This window comes from Sphaerodactylus townsendi, linkage group LG06 (genome assembly GCF_021028975.2).
Source record: "Sphaerodactylus townsendi isolate TG3544 linkage group LG06, MPM_Stown_v2.3, whole genome shotgun sequence".
Taxonomy (NCBI): Eukaryota; Metazoa; Chordata; class Lepidosauria; order Squamata; family Sphaerodactylidae; genus Sphaerodactylus; species Sphaerodactylus townsendi.
The window spans coordinates 104,980,005-104,996,780 of record NC_059430.1 but is presented as its reverse complement, the minus strand read 5'-3'; the positions used below and the strand labels follow the sequence as shown (position 1 = coordinate 104,996,780).

Genomic DNA, 16,776 nt, shown 5'->3' with positions numbered 1-16,776 from the left:
TCTGTTTTTCAACTGCATCATGTGTTGTATTGAGGGTATGGCACCAAATTTATAATTTTTGTTTGCTGAACTGTAAAGTATTTATTGGCAGCAGCAACCCAAACCATTGTATGTACAAACATCCAAGCGAAAATGTAGAATGTGTCATGCAAATGCTTATCTGTGCCCAGCCTGCAGCCCGCTCCAAAGCACTCGTGGCAGAGTATGTTCAAAGTCCTTATGCAATCCCATTTTTTGCAGTCCGCAGAGGCCCCAAGGCGATTCCTGTCCTAACCAGCATTCCGACCATTTTCACCCCAAATCCTGGAATAGTAATCAGTCCTGAGAAAAAAGGTAAGGCTTTCCAAATTCTGTTTCTAATAAATTGTTTTTCCTCATGGTCAGAGCAGGAGCACTGGTTCTACCTTCTCACCTTGCATTCAACGGATGCTTACTATGTTGCAAACATCAGGCACGTGGACTCCTACCAGCCATCCCACCTGGACACACAACCCGTACATACATGTAAAAAACTTCTCACATGAATGGCTATTACATTCTAACAGCCTTACCTGACTTGGGATCATGGTACTTGAAGAGCTATTTATGCCCAGAAGAACATCTTTATCGATGGTGCTGCTCTGTGGATTTCCTTGGTTTGAAATAAGGGTTGACAGAGTCTTTTTCGCTGTGGCTTTGGGCTTAGCCTGGCAAGGGAACCAATTCATTTGAGGTTTGGGCTCCAGTTTAAGACCTTTCTTTTACTCAGGCTTGTTATAAAGTTGGTTGGCCAGCCTTCTGAACACCAACTGACGAAGGGAGGGGGAACTGCCCCCGGGGCATGAGTTGCCCGCGTGCCCCCTCCCGCCCCACCCCCGACATGTGATGGCAATGGTGATGTCCATGACAAGCCACCCTGATGTCCCCATTGCCGCTACGCATCTGCAGCAGGGAGAAAGCTTCTAACCCAGTCTCTCTGTCCACTGTTTAAACTTTCTGTTTACCAGGCACATTTCACAGGCAGTTTAAGGTAGTTTCTTCTACCACCTCAGTAGCTGTGTGTGTTCTGTGTATGCGTGAACCTGGATACATGCAAGGGCATTTGTTTACATCTGCAGTAGAATGCATGACCCCTTCTCCCACACATTCAAAGTATCCAGAAGAGGAATCTGAGATCTCAGGAATAATTCTATTGTGTGTGTGTGTCTGTATGGGCATAACAGGCCTGTGGGAGCAGGTGTTGGGAAAGAACTTTTCCTGCCTGAGTGCCTGGAGAGCTGGTGCTGGTCAGAGTAGACATATACATGAAGCCACTTTATACTGAATCACAGCATTGTTCCATCAAGGTCAGTATTGTCTACTCAGACTGGTAGTGGCTGTCCAAGGTCTCAGGCAGGGGTGTTTCTAGGTCCTTTCAACTGGGGATGCTGGGAATTAAACCTGGAACTTTCTGCAAGCAAAGCAAATGCCCCACCACTAAGCCCTGCCCCCAAATGACTTGGCTAAAAGGCAGTTTCACATGCTCAGAACTTTGTAAGAAGCACTTCCTTTGTTTTTTTGTTTTTTGCTGATTCTTTTACACTGACTTGTATCATGCACAGCATTTCGCTGCTTGTATATGGAGGCTGTTAGAGCACGGATTAAAATCTTGCATGGCTTCTTGAAATTGTTTTCTACCACAGTTATTATGTTCTTATGATTTAACTTTATTGCCTATCAAACTGGTCACATTTCATAGTTTTAATGTGGTTTTTAAAATTAGTTTTGGCACACCAGCTCAGACGTTGAAACCAACACACGTGAACAGTTACTCAACACAGAACTGCACAGTGTTCAGCATATTGCAGTTTACAACCATGAGAAGGAACGTCTCTCATGCATCACTCATTCAGGAATGCAGCATGCAAACAGAGATGATGGTCATGCCTGATCTCAACCGGCACCATTGCTGTACATAAGCCACCTTCTACAACCCAGTAATAGCATCTTGCTTACAAAAACAATGCTATCTCCTGTGCCTAGTTAAACATAGTCGAATGAGCACCCTTTCCTGTTTGGCAGGAGATGTTTGTATTTCCCATCGAGCTATTTCCCTTGCCTTGAACATAAAGTGAAACACAGCCAGCCAGTCCCGAGTGTATGCACAGTTCACATCAAGCACAAGCTTGGTAGAGAAGTCCTAGTCAGGCCAGAGGCCAGGTAACCTCAGGGTGAGAGACAGACAACAGGTCCAGAGGGCCCAGTAGAAGTTATGTTAGTACACAAGGGGCATTTCAAGGTTGAACAGACTGTTGTCCAAGGCAAATCAAGGCCAAACAGAAGGGAGGGTGGGATACCAACCTGCAGCAGAGTCTTCAAACCAAAGGGCCCAGCCTGAAAATAACAGCGTTATACCCTCAGGTCAACTCTCATTGACCATTTTTTTCAGTCAGCTGATTTCAGTAGATCTCATTGGGCCCTCCAGTGTGAGTGTCATTCCTCAGCTTGAGGGGGGCCTATTGGATAGGAGAGCTTGGTCTGGCTGCCATCTCTGACAGTAAGCAGCCCTGACAGCACACTGGACAAGTCCCTGGAGTCTGAGTCCAACCCCCGCAGCTCCTGCCTCTCTGCTTCTTCTCTGGCGCTGTCTTGCACAACTTCCTCCTCTCTGAAGTTCTTAGTGGGTTACAGACATGACAATAGTGAAAGACAGTGACAAAACAAGACCAAACCACTTCCACTGTCCACGTTAAAATGGCAAAGTAGTGCTTTGCAGAAGTCCAACCCATTACGTAGATTAAAGGAACTCTAGGTAAGCATTGCTTTAGCCTGGCGAAATGTGTACAAGGAGATTGACCATTACAGTTGTAAGCAGGTTTTGATGTCCAAGGTTAATTTTATTTGTTTTAGTTTCTACTCCTCCTGCCCTTTTCCCAACAAAGTCCGGGCTCAAGGTGAAGCTGGCAGGAATTCCCTACAATTAAATACACATAAACAATTAGAAAACCCTGTTAAGTCACTGCCTTCAGTGGGGAATGTAACTACGCTTAGAACAGCATGTTTTACAACTGAGCCTTGTTTGTAGAGGTCATATACCCGACAGCCTGCACATACATAAGTGTTCCATGACCTCCTGTTTTACTTCTATGCATAAAACTATTTCAAATGACCTTTGGTAAGCAGAATATGTAATGAATAAATCTGGTTGATCCGCAAACCAGCCAATATTTCCTGTTTTGCATTCTTAAGAGATTTAAGTTTGTTCCATGACCCAGTCGCCATGGCTTCCAATGCAAACAAAGTCTGTGTTCCCAAGTGAATGAAGATCTAGCAAAATACATGCATCGCAGAGAGATTTCGTTTGTGGTTCTTCACTTGTGATGCGCTAAGGCCCACCACTTTTGCAACACAACCTTTGAATGCACCCCCAGTTTAAAAAGAACAAAACTAGGACATCAAAACAGCACTCCAGCCTAAGCAACTTGATTGATAGAGACATGTATGATACACAAATCTGCAGCATACCATTAATTACACTTATGCTCAGTAGGCCATCAGCCAACTCCTTAATATTAGACTTTATTCCTGTTTGCTGAGTACTGATTCAGGGCTCAGGGCAGAAACCTAGGATTTTCTTTTTTTCTGACACCTCCCTTCTTACTCAGGTCCTCCACTATTAGTGATGTTGCTGATCGGAGGCTTTGTACTTATCTCCTCTGCCCTTCTGCTCCTGGCTTTTCTCTGCCTTAAGAAGAAGAGGTAAGTAAATCTTCCCTTCCTTGGGCGAGCAGTTGGGGTGGGGGGAGTCTCCTAACCTTGGCAGACATCACAAGGAACACTGTGTATCCTTCCTAGAATCTCCTGTTGATATGAACATAACAGGAATACCAAATTTGGAGCAAAGAAATGTCCAACCCAAACAGTTTCCGCAAAGAGGCTGACATTTATTTATTTGTCAAGTTCACACACCATCTCTCCAGAGATCGGCTCGAGGCAACTAATGAAGTTAAAACAATACAGTAAAACCATTTTATAAAAGAATTACTGCAACCGGGGTTGGGGGGGTGGGGTATAAAAATAGCATAGACAAGATTCAGCATCTGAAAACTATCCCCCACAGAGTTCTTGGGCTAGAAGCAGATTAAAAACAGCAAAAAGAGAGAGAGAGAGAATCCCTTAGTTGAAAGTTTGGTAAAAAGGTACCTTTTGGTTTGGTAACTAAAGGACAGAAAAGCAGGTGTCACGGGCAGAGTGGGAGAGCATTTGAGGCAAAGTGCCAGCACTGAAAGAGCAGAGATGATATACCAGTTTGCACCACACACCTCCACCTCTGCAGATGGAGTGGAACAGGCAGCTGTGAGGAAAAAGACAATAAGACATTTAGCTTGGAGTATATACCTTGCAACACCATGACACACTGGATATATAGACAGTAGTTACCCTCATGAAGATTCTCACCATAAGCAGATTGCCTTCAACCCCAATTAAAAAAAAGAGTTTGCAGGAACCATGGGGTAGTTGTCAAGGACTACATTGCACATTCATGCTTCCAGTGTGCACAAGACATCGGCTGCTTTGTTGCAACCCTGGTGCAAACTGTTTGGGTGCCGGTCTGTAGCTGGGTGGGCTTCTTCACACTGAAAATTAGAGGTGGTTTTCAACACTTTTTCTTTAAAGCGTGGTCCACAAAACTGTATTATATTTTTGCAGCAAGTGGGGGCAGGGGAGTGGGGGTTCTTAATCCTCCGTGCAACAACTAATTTGGTCTTCTCTCTCCCTTGGCAGGAAGACAGCAGTAGATCAGGACTGTGGCCTCATAAAAGGTAAACCATCCAACGGCACACATAAGATCTAGAACAACAAATGTGCAATTTGGCCAGTAACAGTGATTGTGGGAGGAGGGGGAATACGGATCAGGACCATGGGGCTAGGGGAGAGGCCAACTTTTCACTCATACTGATTCCCTGGTCAAAAATGTCTCTCCCCTTGGCTGCTTTAAACCCCAATTAAAGAAAAACACAGTCAGAACCTAGGTACCTGTCTTTTTTCCTCCTGGGATCACAGACTTACAACTTACCCATCACAGCTTACCCAACTCAGAGAGACTCACAGCTTACCCATTCTCCAGCTCCTTCACCAGTGGCTGGTTCAAAGTAGAAACCAGCAGCCAAACGCAAGGTCTACTGGGCAATACCCCTGCTCACTTCCCTGGGGTAGGTGCTACAGTGGGGAGCAGTATCCAGAAGAGCCACAGGTAGCATATCTAAGAGCCACTGAGTACCCCTAGTCTATTTTAAAAAATCTAAAAAACATTTAATATTGTTTTCTTTACTGCTTAATACAGAGCAGCAGTGGTGTAGTGGTTAAGAGCAAGTGCCCTCTAATCTGGAGAACCGGGTTTGACTCCCCGCTCTGCCACTTGAACTGCGGAGGCTTATCTGGGGACCCAAATTAGCTTGTGCATTCCAACACATGCCAGCTGGGTGACCTTGGTCTAGTCACAGTTCTTTGGAGGTCTCTCAGCCCCACTCACCTCACAGGGTGTTTGTTGTGGGGGGAGGGAGGGAGAGGAAGGGAAGGGAGATTGTCAACCCCTTTGAGTCTCCTATAGGAGAGAAAGGGGGGATATAAATCCAACTCTTCTTCTTTTAACTCTGGCACTCAGAGGCATTTTCTGTTATTTCTACCCCTGGGTGGAGATTGCCATTCACAGTAAAGTCGCTATTAGCACAGACTTGAAAACACTGGTCAGTTGTATACCATCTACTTGGCATGCAAAAGGTCCCAGGTTCAATCCCTGCCATCTCCAATTTAATTGATAGGGCAGGAGGTGATGTGGAAGATCTCAGCCTGAGCCCCTGGACAGCCTCCACAACACTGACCCTCATGGATCAATGGATCAGTTCAGTATAAGGCAGCTACGTGCATATTCACATCTTCATCCCAGATATTGCAGGGTTCTCTTTGCAAAGTGCAGTTGCTTCAGGCTGTTCACTGACCTCTCCTGTTGATCTTCGATTCTGCTGTAGGCTGCCCAACAACAGAGGCTAGCCAGATCTGTTCCAGACGTAGCCTGCAACAGTCCACTTCAGAAATGGCCTCATTCCCTGGGGCAGGGGCCTCCGCGGACCTCAACGAAGCTCTGTCACCAGGTAGGTCACGACTGTGCTAGGCTAGCTGAAAGCCACCAGGGGACCCATCCTTGAGTATATCATTGAAGACAAATTCCAGGTGATTCATCTGTTGCAGCCAAAAGAAAGAGTCTTGTGACACCTGCAAGGCAAACACATTTATTTAGGCAGGGGCATTTTTAATTAAGACCCCAGATGAATGAAGATCTGTTCAGCTGGTATAGAAAATTATAGCCAAACCTACAAACAGCAGAAGAGGGTGGGAGGGCTGTTACAAAGAGAAGTCAGAAAATGCATAACATTAATATGTAGAATACAGATTAAAAACATCATCCAGTCATGGATTCCTAAAGGTGGAAAGGGCACTAGATAGCCCATCCATCCATTCCCCATCAGGAAATCTAAGCTATAAGTCTCTATAAACAGTTTCCAAATATCTAAAAACAAGTCCATACGCAATTGATGTCTATGTATCATGCATTCAAATATTGATAAGAGTTCTAAGGTCTTTAATCCATTGAATCACCCACAGTGGGCTTTTATCTTTCCAGCGCTAAACAGGTAATACAAGTCTTTTAGCTGTGGTCAAGATACAGAAGGTCCATTTTTTAAAAACCATTGGTTAGCCTTGAACAGAAGAAGATTTTGGATTTATATCTTGCTTTTCTCAGCTGCAAGGAGACTCAAGGCAACTTACAAACTCCTTTCCCTTCCTTTCCCCACAACAGACACCTCGTGAGGCTGGTGGGGCTGAGAGAGTTCTGAGAGAGTAGCCCAAGGTCACCCAGCAGGCTTTATGTGGAAGAGTAGAGAAACAAATCTAGTTCCCCAGATAAGAGTCTGCTGCTCATGTGGAGGAGTGAGAACAGGTAGTTTAAAAGTCTATAAGCATCCTCGAAAACAATGAACATTCTAATACAAAACTGACATCTGTAATAACTTCTTCCCCAAGAAACTGAATGACTGGACACTCCCAAAGCAAATGTTAAAGGGATGCATCTTGTGAGTTAATGGGGCCAACAATTAGACATTTTACTCAGTTCTTTACTAAAGAGTCACTGTGGTATCCAAGTGTATCCTAAACATAATTTTTTTTGCAGCATAAGCCTCAGCAATATCCACGGAGGGAGCAAGTCTAAACTTTAAGGCCATATCCCATTTTTTTTGGCACAACAGGGTGATCTCAGAGGCGTATCGGGGGGAAATGGCACCTGGGGACAAAACCTTCTGTGCCCCCCCCCCCCGCCCAAGGACGGAACTCGGGGGGCAGGGCTCAGGGGCGCCAAGTCCCGCCCTGCTGCACACCAGCTCCTGCTGTTCCCAGGGCCTGGAGAGGGCAAAAGCCAGCCTGCACAGAGGCCGGGGGGCAGGGCTTGGGGGGCAGGTGGCCCAGGCACAAGCTATTTTGTAACATGGGGGGCACCCTGTGCCTCTGCTCTATCAGGCCCCCTGCAGAGTGCACGGCCCTGTCTTTAGGTGCCTCCTCCGCACCAACACAGCTCTTCCAGTTCAGCATGGGGAGGAGGGGGGTGGGGGCGATTTTGCCCCCTGGCCGTTGCACCCGGGGACAGTTGACCCCCCTGTTCCGGTGGGCGCTATGCTCCTGGGTGATCAAACTCCTTATTCCATTAATTCCTGAGACTGAGGATATCATATTTATTAACTGACATCAGATATGTATAAACTAAATATTGCCAGTTTCATTTTCTACCTTGATTGTTTCCTGGAGCAAAGAGGATTCTGAGACACTATTTTAGATACCAAAAAATGTTGCAACTGTAAATACTGTCATTCTGAAGAAGGTGACAAGTCATATCTAGACCTCAGCTGAGAAAATGACAAAAACTCACCATCACAATCTACAGTGGCCCAATGTAAACATCACTGTCAATCTAATCCTTCTATAAAAAAATTTCTTCCCAGTTTTTAGGTCTGGATTGGTCCACAAAATTTAGCGTGTAAAAATGATGAATTGATATCATCTTGCTATTATACACTGTTGTTCCCTAGCTGCAGAAACTGTAAGAAGAATGCAATCCACTCTAACATAAGAACACCCTAATACATGATCACGCTGTCCCCTCCCTCCATTCAATTTATGCAATTTCAAATATGTCAAATGTGAACTGAAGCAAAGGTTATGCAGTCGAAATAGACAATCCTTGCTTCATACAACAACGACACAAAAGGTACTGAGTGGAAATAGAGAATCCATGACTATCTCTGTGTATTTACAAGCCTCAGTATCTGGAATACACCCACAGTCTCCCAAGATACAGCACGAGGAAGAGGAAGGATCCAGTTCCAAAGGCATCTCTTCAATGGCTTGTTTGTTCCTCCTTATGAAGCAGACAAAAGATTAATTCCGAGCTACAGGATTGGTTTGCCCATAAATTAAACTCCAGCCAATGCTGCCCATTGTCCAGATGAAGCCCTGTCTTCTGAGGACAGCCCCAAAGCAGCAAATTCACTCCACTTGTTCCATGCAGATGGATACAAACACTTGGCCCATTGATTTTCTTCTCCGATTTCATTCCATGATGCTGAGCAGGATGGGATGGGGGTAGGAAAAGGGACCCGGAGCCATTAGCAAACATCTATATCTTGGAGCAGCTGATGCCTGTGCCATTCAGACCATGAACAGGAAGCTGGGGGCTTTGCGGGGGGGGGGGGGGGGTCCAGCTTGTAATGCCTGAATGAGCAAAAATTACAGCTTGGGTGTGTCAAATTGCTGAGTGTGTGTGTGTCCAGAGCTACAGAGCAGTGTAGGATTAGGAAGATGTGAAACTGAGTCACAGCTCTCTGGACCAGCGTATCTCAAGCTAACCTACTTCACAAGGTTGTTGTGAGGATAAAAAGGAGATAAATCATATTAATTTGCCTTGGCTGAGTGGTAGAGTGCCTGCTTTGCATTGAGAAAAGATGAAGGAAAAGGGATTCCACCTAAACATCAAGAAAAACTTTCTGGCAGTAAAGGCTGTTTGACAGTGGAATGCACTACCTTGGGAGCTGGTGGAGTCTCTTTCTTTAAAGAGAGGCTGAATGGCCAACTGTCAGGAGTGCTTTGATTGTGTGTTCCTGCATTGCAGAGGGTTGGACTTGTTGGCCCTTGGGATCTCTTCCAACTCTATGGTTCTAAGAAGGCCCCAAGTTAAGTCCCTAAAATCTCCCATTAAAAGGACCAGGTAGGAGGTTTTATGAAAGACCTCAACACGACATCCGGGAGTGCTGCTGCCAGTCAGCTTAGGCAGTGCTATGGACCGTGATAGACCAAGGGTCTGACTTAATGTAAGGCAGCTCAGTGTCTGCCCAGAGCAACCTGTTAGAAGGGTAACAATTTATTATATGCTTACAAGTAAAAATATTAAAACATAAAATATCAATATTTTAAAAAGCCATGGGGATAAAACCCCACTGAGCAGTGCAAAAAGAAGCAAACCATATAACAGCTCAATAAAATGTCTGGTTTTGGTGCCTAACAGGCAGCATGGTGGACACCAACTGGGCCTTAAAAGAGCAAGCAAGCTGTCACCACGGGGGGGGGGGGGGGGGGTGTCTTTAGTCACCAACCACCTCATTTCTGCTGGCAGGGCCACAGGGAGGAGAAAGATCAAAACTGGTGTCCTGGACTATACAATGGTTATGTGACTGACACTTGCAGCATCACAGCTAAGAAGTTTTGGCAGGATCAGGCCTAGCTTGAAATTAGTTCTAGGATACTTGGTTAAAGTCCAGTTTCTCCTACTTTTCTGGCTCATTTTCTGTGGCGATAGAACAAGCAAAGTTTCCCTCTACCCCCAAATCCAACAGGGATTTCTGGGGCCTGGCGGACATAACGTTCTGACTTGGCTGGTACCCAGTACAAATTGGAAGCGTACCCAGAACGTAATCCTCTGCCATTCTCAGAAGGGGCTGGCATCCTACACAAATGGAGAGAACCGCAAGGCAGTGGAAGATCTGCCCTTCTACTCCCTTCTGAGTAAAGCAGATTCTGGAGCAATTCTGTCCCTCTTTGGCCATGTCACCTTCAGCTCAATAAACTGATTCCCATTATACCCATTTGTTACTAGGATGGGATGCAGGGGGAAAGCTTCACCTGTTGAACTTCTATCAGTAGTACATCCATTAAAGCATGGAAGGATCACTAGAAGAGGGCCATGTTAGCAGGCCAGAGTTAGGCAGTCCTTTGAACATAACTCAGGAAAGCTGCTCGGATTCGTTGCACTAGAGAGCCAGGCAAAATAATGCTGTGCTTAAAGTTCAAGCAAGAAGAGCCATTCGGAATCTTGTCATTCATTCTTTCCCAAGTTTGAGAAATTATTAAATGAAGTCACATTAATGTAATGAAATGCACTGCAGTGAAGATCACACGTTTATACAGCCTTTTAAAAAGATGGGGTTTTTTTTTGTTTATACCTGTTTTTCCCCCCAGAAGAACATTTCAAGTATACCAGTATTCCCCCCCTCCTCCATTTTATTCGCATAATAACACTGAGAGGAAGGTTAGGCTGAGAGAGAGTAACAGGAGAGACAGTAACAGGAAGCTCCCAGCAAGCTCCCATGGAAGAACTGAGATCTGAATCTTGGGCTTGATTTCTGTTGTAACCACTACAACACACTGCCTTTGAATTCATGGAGGAAGACAGGCTTATCAGTTGCTGTTAGATTTGGTAGTTCAGTGCGACTCTATCATCAGAGGCACCCCCGAACACCAGGATGCTGTCATGATTAGAGCACTGGATGAGAATCTTGTTTCAATTCCCACCCATCTCTCAGCTCTATCTCACAGAGTTGTTGTGAGAATAAAAGGTGGAAGGGAAAACCATGAGCTCCCTAGAGCATAGGTGTCAAATCCGCGGCCCTCCAGATGTTATGGACTACAGTTCCCATCATCCCCTGCCAGCATCATGCTGGAAGGGGATGGTGGGAACTGTAGTCCATAACATCTGGAGGGCCACGAGTTTGACATCTGTGCCTCAGAGGAAAGACAGTATAAAAATGGACACGGTTTTTCTCAGAACCAATATGGCTACCTTGACAACCTTGTCTGTGTGTTTTTGTCTTGACTCGGAGTTTTCCATTTTTGCCTTTGCAGAATATGCTGAGCCGGATATAGTGCAAGTCAGCCCCACCAGTCAGACGGTACCATCCACGTTCAAGCCGGACCCGGACGAAGGCTACACGCTCCCCCTAGTGGTGAACCATTATGATGTGCCAGGGAAATACCATGAGTATGCTGAACCGTTGCCGCCGGAGCCAGAGTATGCCACGCCGTTCGCAGACCAGCCCACTGAGGCAGAGGGGTCCCCTTTCTGGAGGAACGTCTGTGTCATCAAAGTCATTCCCTCCTCCCAAAGCCAGCCAGGGTCCTTGGGTTCACCAGGGTGCCCTGAGCCCCAGATGCAATATGACTGCCCTGCTCAGCGGCCTGCCGAGAAGCCAAACAGTGCAGCTGATAAAGTCAGCATACCGGAGGACTCGGCAACCACCACCCACAGGGAACTACAAGGTGATCGGACCTTGAGCTCACCAGAGGAATCCTCCGCTGCACAGCCAGATACCTCTCGGCAAGGATGCCCTGTCCAGCTCAGGGACTCCCCCCTTGCACATGTCTATCACGAGCTTTTTTAAACCACACAGAAAGAGGCCTAATGCCCACAGAAAGTGATGGATTATGCCAAGGAGCACCGCTCGTGACCAGAAGGTCATCTAACCAAGGGCTGTTTTTCTCACCAGCAAAGGAAAATAGAGTTTCCTGGCATCTATGCTCTGCTTCTGAGGAGCCTTTGTCTTGAACCCCTGATGGACTTGGCTGGGATTTCCTATCCACCCCTTTAATTTGACAAACACCTCCACTGCAAGCACCAATCCTAAACAGCTCTACTCAGAAACAGAGCCACATTATTCAGTGGGGCTTACTCCCAAGAAAGTGTCCTCAGGATTGCACCCCATGTCCCAATGAGCTCAATGAGAGTAACTTCTGAGTATACATACTTAGGATTGTACAGGAAGTAATCCCAGAGATGGTATGGAGGGAACTCAAAATATACAGTGGAACCTCGGTTTTTGCCGGTAATCTGTCCGGCGATGCTCGGTGAAAACCGAAACCGGCGAAAACCGAAGCTACGCCGTTTGCACATGCGCTACGCAAACGGCGTAGCAAATTTACGCAAAAAGCATAAATTTACGCAAAAAGCATAGCCAAAAACGGAGGCGCCTGGCGAAAACCAAGGCAAAAAAACGGCTGGGAGGCAACTGGCAAAAACCGAAGGCGACGATTATCAAGGTTCCACTGTATATGTAATATAACTTTATCTTCTTACTTTGCTGTTCTAATGAATTTTTGTGAATAATAAATGCCTACTATATATATAAGTGGGAACCTGCAAGAACTTGTGGGAGGCATCTCATTTACCCCTCCGCCCCTGTTTCCTCTTTCCCTTTCCTGGAAGCCTCCATAGCCTCTCCCCTTTTCTGGCTTCCTTCTCCCTTTCCCACTCAACAGCCAGTCTACATTTATCTACTCCCCCTCCCCCATCTTCAGCTTCACCCCTACCATGCAGCCTCTATGTGGGAAAAGTACGGCCTGGGTATGTGACGCTGACCACTGGGCCAGACCCACCCTCATGGTAAGGAAGCCTCAAGGACTCGTGGGTGGCCCCACACTTTCACCTGTATCTCCCTCCCCACACTATTTCCTCTTTCCCTCCTGGCAACTCCCGTATCCTTGCCCCTTTCTCAGCCATTCACCATCATACCTTTTACCTCACCTCCCTTCTTTAGCTATATTTATTATTTATTTACTACATTTATACTTCACCTTTCTCCCCAGTGGGAACCAAAGTGAAATTCGGATAGCAATTCCTGTTTGTGGCGTGATAAAGTCAATAAGGGTTTTTTTAAAAAGGAGAAATTATATTCAAAATTAGGTGGTAACATATCATGATAACATATCCCCCTAGACTTCCCTCTAGGGGAAATGCAAACTGAAATGAAGAGATTTAGTAGCAGAGGAGTATACCTGTCATACACAAATATTAGAAAGATTTAAAGCAGATAAAAGATGTCATGGTTTTGAATGTTCTAAGTCCGAATGTTCGAACGATGGTCGTGTTATTGCCAAAATGTATACATTTCTGATGAAATTTGAAACAGGAAGAATGAGTGGCAGATTGTATGATAAAATGGACAAGTAACTTTGGGTATAATATACAAATGGATCAGTGGGAGAGTATGTGGTTAACGGGTCTTAAATTTACATTAAGTTCCAGCCTCAAAGAGAATTTGTATCAAGTGATGTATTGTCGGTATTGTCACCAGAGAAATTAGCAAAAATGCATTAAAATGTTTAAAACATGTTAGAAATGTGATCATCATGAAGGGTCACTTTACTGTTTATGGTGGACTTGTAATAAAGCTTTTAAGGAATGGATACAAATACACTTGATAGTCCGGAAGATTTAAAAGCCTGATATACAGATGAAACCGAGACTTTCCTTATAGGTCTTATTGACAGTTTGAAAAAAATATATGGGATCTTGTTTTTATATTTGTCACCAGCCACAAGGATATTATATGCACAAAAATTAAAAACATCATCTATATGTCTAATAGAAGAATGGTTTGTGAAGATACTGGAATTGACTGAGATACCTAAATTTCTTTGATTAGAGAACATTCATTGCTAACTGGCAATCATGATAGCCTTTTTGAAAAAAACGGAAAAGAATGAATTGATTTGAGGATTAGGAGATTAATGGATGTAATAACGAAAAGTATGACTCCTATTTAACCCTAATGATAATTAAGAATTAACTGAACTACAATTTCATAATTGTAACTAAGGAGCAAGTGGTAAATCTTTAACCGTGTTTATATTTGGAACAGCGGATAGCAGGAGACCTCCGTTCCCCTATTATAATATAGTTTTTGTGTATATTCTTTATTATTGTTCACTTCTTTAAATCTCTTAATAAAAAAATAAATGCCACAGTGAGGTCCAAAGCAGCTTACATTATTTTCCTCTCCTTTTTTTCTCCTCACTACAACCCTGTGAGGTAGGCAAGGCAGAAATATGTGACTGACCCTGAATCACTCAGTGAGTTTCCATAGCAAGATGGGAATTCAAACCCAGATCTGCAGACCCTCCTTTCTGTGTATTGTCAAAGGCTTTCACGACCGATTCAACTGGCTGGGTTGGGTTTTCCAGGCTGTCTGGCCGTGGTCTGGTGGCTTTTGCAAGGAACAGCATAAGGAGAGTCTGTTTCTGGCTCCAGCTCACCTCTCCTGCTCTGAATTTGCCCTCCCTGATTTTGCCCTCCCTGATTATCAGGAGGGCCTTTAAAAACTTTTTTCAGACAAGCCTCTTTTTAAAAAAGCAATCTTTTCTCCTGCAGCGAGAGAAAGGTTGGGAAAGAGAGAGAGAGAGTGTGTGGAGGGGAAGGGAGGGAGATAATATCAGGTCCATAGTATTGGGACTACTGAATGTTTTGTGATCTGTGCCTTTAAGAGGGACAAAGCTAAGAGAATCAGGAAACAGAGGCCTTTTGAGATAAGTTTGGGGAGGACTGGGCCCCCTCTTTGCATGTAAACAGAGAAATGCAAGGAGACCACAGTTCAGCCCCACTGCACAGCTAAAAGGCCCAAGGTAAGAGATCCATGAATAATGCGCCAATAAAAACTATTCCAGGAATAGGCCATAGGTGTGTTTCATTACATTCCAGAGTATAGATCCAGGCAAAAGAGAAACCATTCTATTCCAGTAAATGTGACTCACACCCAACTGATGGAGTGACAGATAAGTTACCAAAAAGAGGAATAATTGTTTGCCATAGTAAGGAAGCCACCATTGATGCTGACTGAGCTCAACAGCATGACAGAATTAAACCTGAATATATTTCAGCGGACTAGCCACGTTACCAAGAGATCCTAATTAGAACCACCCCTGTCCAAGCCCATTGAACGGAAGTAGCTCTGCACGGAATGGCTCCTAGGCTGTTTACTTCATTGTAAAAACTTATTCTAGCATAAGCCTTCATGTAACAGATTCCTATTTTTAGTCACTATAGTTGCAAACTATATAATTTTCCTAAATCACGACATCAGCTTTCATTTCAACCAGCAGAACAGCACTTGCAAGCTTGCGCTCCGGAATGCTTTATCTGGATCAAGGTTTAAAGCAGAGTGGGGTGGGGGTTGTCAGCCTGATTTCCAGAGAACTGGAAAATACTATTTTGTCTTGTTCTGCATTTACCTGGCATTCCTCCAAACCAAAATAGAAAACACTTCAAACACTTTTGTTAAGGCCAACATGGATAACAGAAAAAAGCACGCAAGCTTACAAGTTCTTTAGTACTCTTTATTAGGCTATGACTAGGACGGTGATGGCGAACCTATGGCACGGGTGCCAGAGGTGGCACTCGGAGCCCTCTCTGTGGGCACGCGCACACAGAGTTCATCATTTGGGGGGGGCGGAAAATCAACCCCCCCCCCACACACACACACACATCTAGGCTGGCCTGGGTCTCTGAAGACGATGGGCCTGGTGCCTGTGCTTCGGGTGGCTGCTGCCCGAGGCGGGCGCAGAGGAGGCAGAGATGCTAGAGGGGCACAGAGTGGTGCACGCGGGACTTGCTGGAGGCTAGAGCAGGCTGGCCCCTGCTTGAGCAGGTGGGGCAGAGGAAGAGGGAGCCAACCGTTTTTTTCTAAACTAAAACCTCAGCATTCAGGTTAAATTGCCGGGTTGGCACTTTGAGATAAATAAGTGGGTTTGGGGTTGCAATTTGGGCACTGGGTCTCAAAAAGGTTCGCCATCACTGGACTAGGATGTTGGAGACCCATAAAGCACCAGCATGCTGTAGTGGTCCAACTAAGATCTGGGAGAAGCTTAAATTGCTACTGTAAGCATAGCCTGTGGCTGTGACAGATAGAAGGGATGGAGGGAGAACAGGCTGTAAGGCACTTTTGGTTTCCACACTGAAAGGGAAAAAATGTAACTAGACTGAGCATGATAAAGAATAGACAATCGTGTAAAGTGCTCTATTGAGAAGAATAGGAGTTTGGATTTATACCCCGTCTTTCTCTCCTGTAAGGAGAGTGAAGGCAACATACAAACTCCTTTTCCTTTCCTCACAACAGACCCCTTGTGAGGTAGGTGCTCATGCTTAGTCAGAATCCTTGCTGTTGTTGACTTAACTTTTTTATGGTTGCTTTCACATATGTGCCTTCTGGCATATGGGAGATGCAGGTCTTTGCCCTGGCTGGCATCTCCAGAGGCATGTCACGGTGAGATGATTCTTTCAGCCTCTCCCGGAAGCATGTACATGCACTCATGACATGGGGGTGTAACATATGACCAGGCAATGTTGCAGGGTCTAGCCTCTCCCGGAAGCATGTACGTGCACTCATGGCATGGGGGTGTAACATATGACCAGGCTATGTTGCAGAGTCTGTCTGGCACCAAGGCTGTGCTGCCCGCTTTCATCCCACCCATTGTGGTGGTACAAGAGCGGCATCAAGAAGAAGAATAGAAGAGTTTGGTGTATTGTCAAAGGCTTTCATGGCTGGATTCAACTGGTTGTGGTGGGTTTTCCGGGCTGTATGGCCATGGTCTGGTAGATCTTGTTGCTAACTTTTTGCCTGTATCTGTGGTTGGCATCTCCGCTGTTACACCTCTGAAGATGCCAGC

The 16,776-nt window shown here is 45.3% G+C and overlaps 1 protein-coding gene across 2 annotated transcripts in view; it reads left to right on the top strand.

The window, feature by feature from the left end:
• Positions 1-14,079, top strand: part of LOC125434706 (discoidin, CUB and LCCL domain-containing protein 1-like) — a 69,580-nt gene extending 55,501 nt beyond the window's left edge. For both annotated transcript variants that reach the window (XM_048500290.1, XM_048500291.1), the window contains exons 11-15: positions 241-333; positions 3,624-3,717; positions 4,744-4,781; positions 5,988-6,110; positions 11,185-14,079. In XM_048500290.1, the coding sequence (XP_048356247.1) occupies positions 241-333; positions 3,624-3,717; positions 4,744-4,781; positions 5,988-6,110; positions 11,185-11,720 (884 nt within the window). In that variant the 3' untranslated portion in view covers positions 11,721-14,079. The remainder of the gene's footprint in view (positions 1-240; positions 334-3,623; positions 3,718-4,743; positions 4,782-5,987; positions 6,111-11,184) is intronic.
• The last annotated feature ends 2,697 nt before the right edge of the window (positions 14,080-16,776 follow it).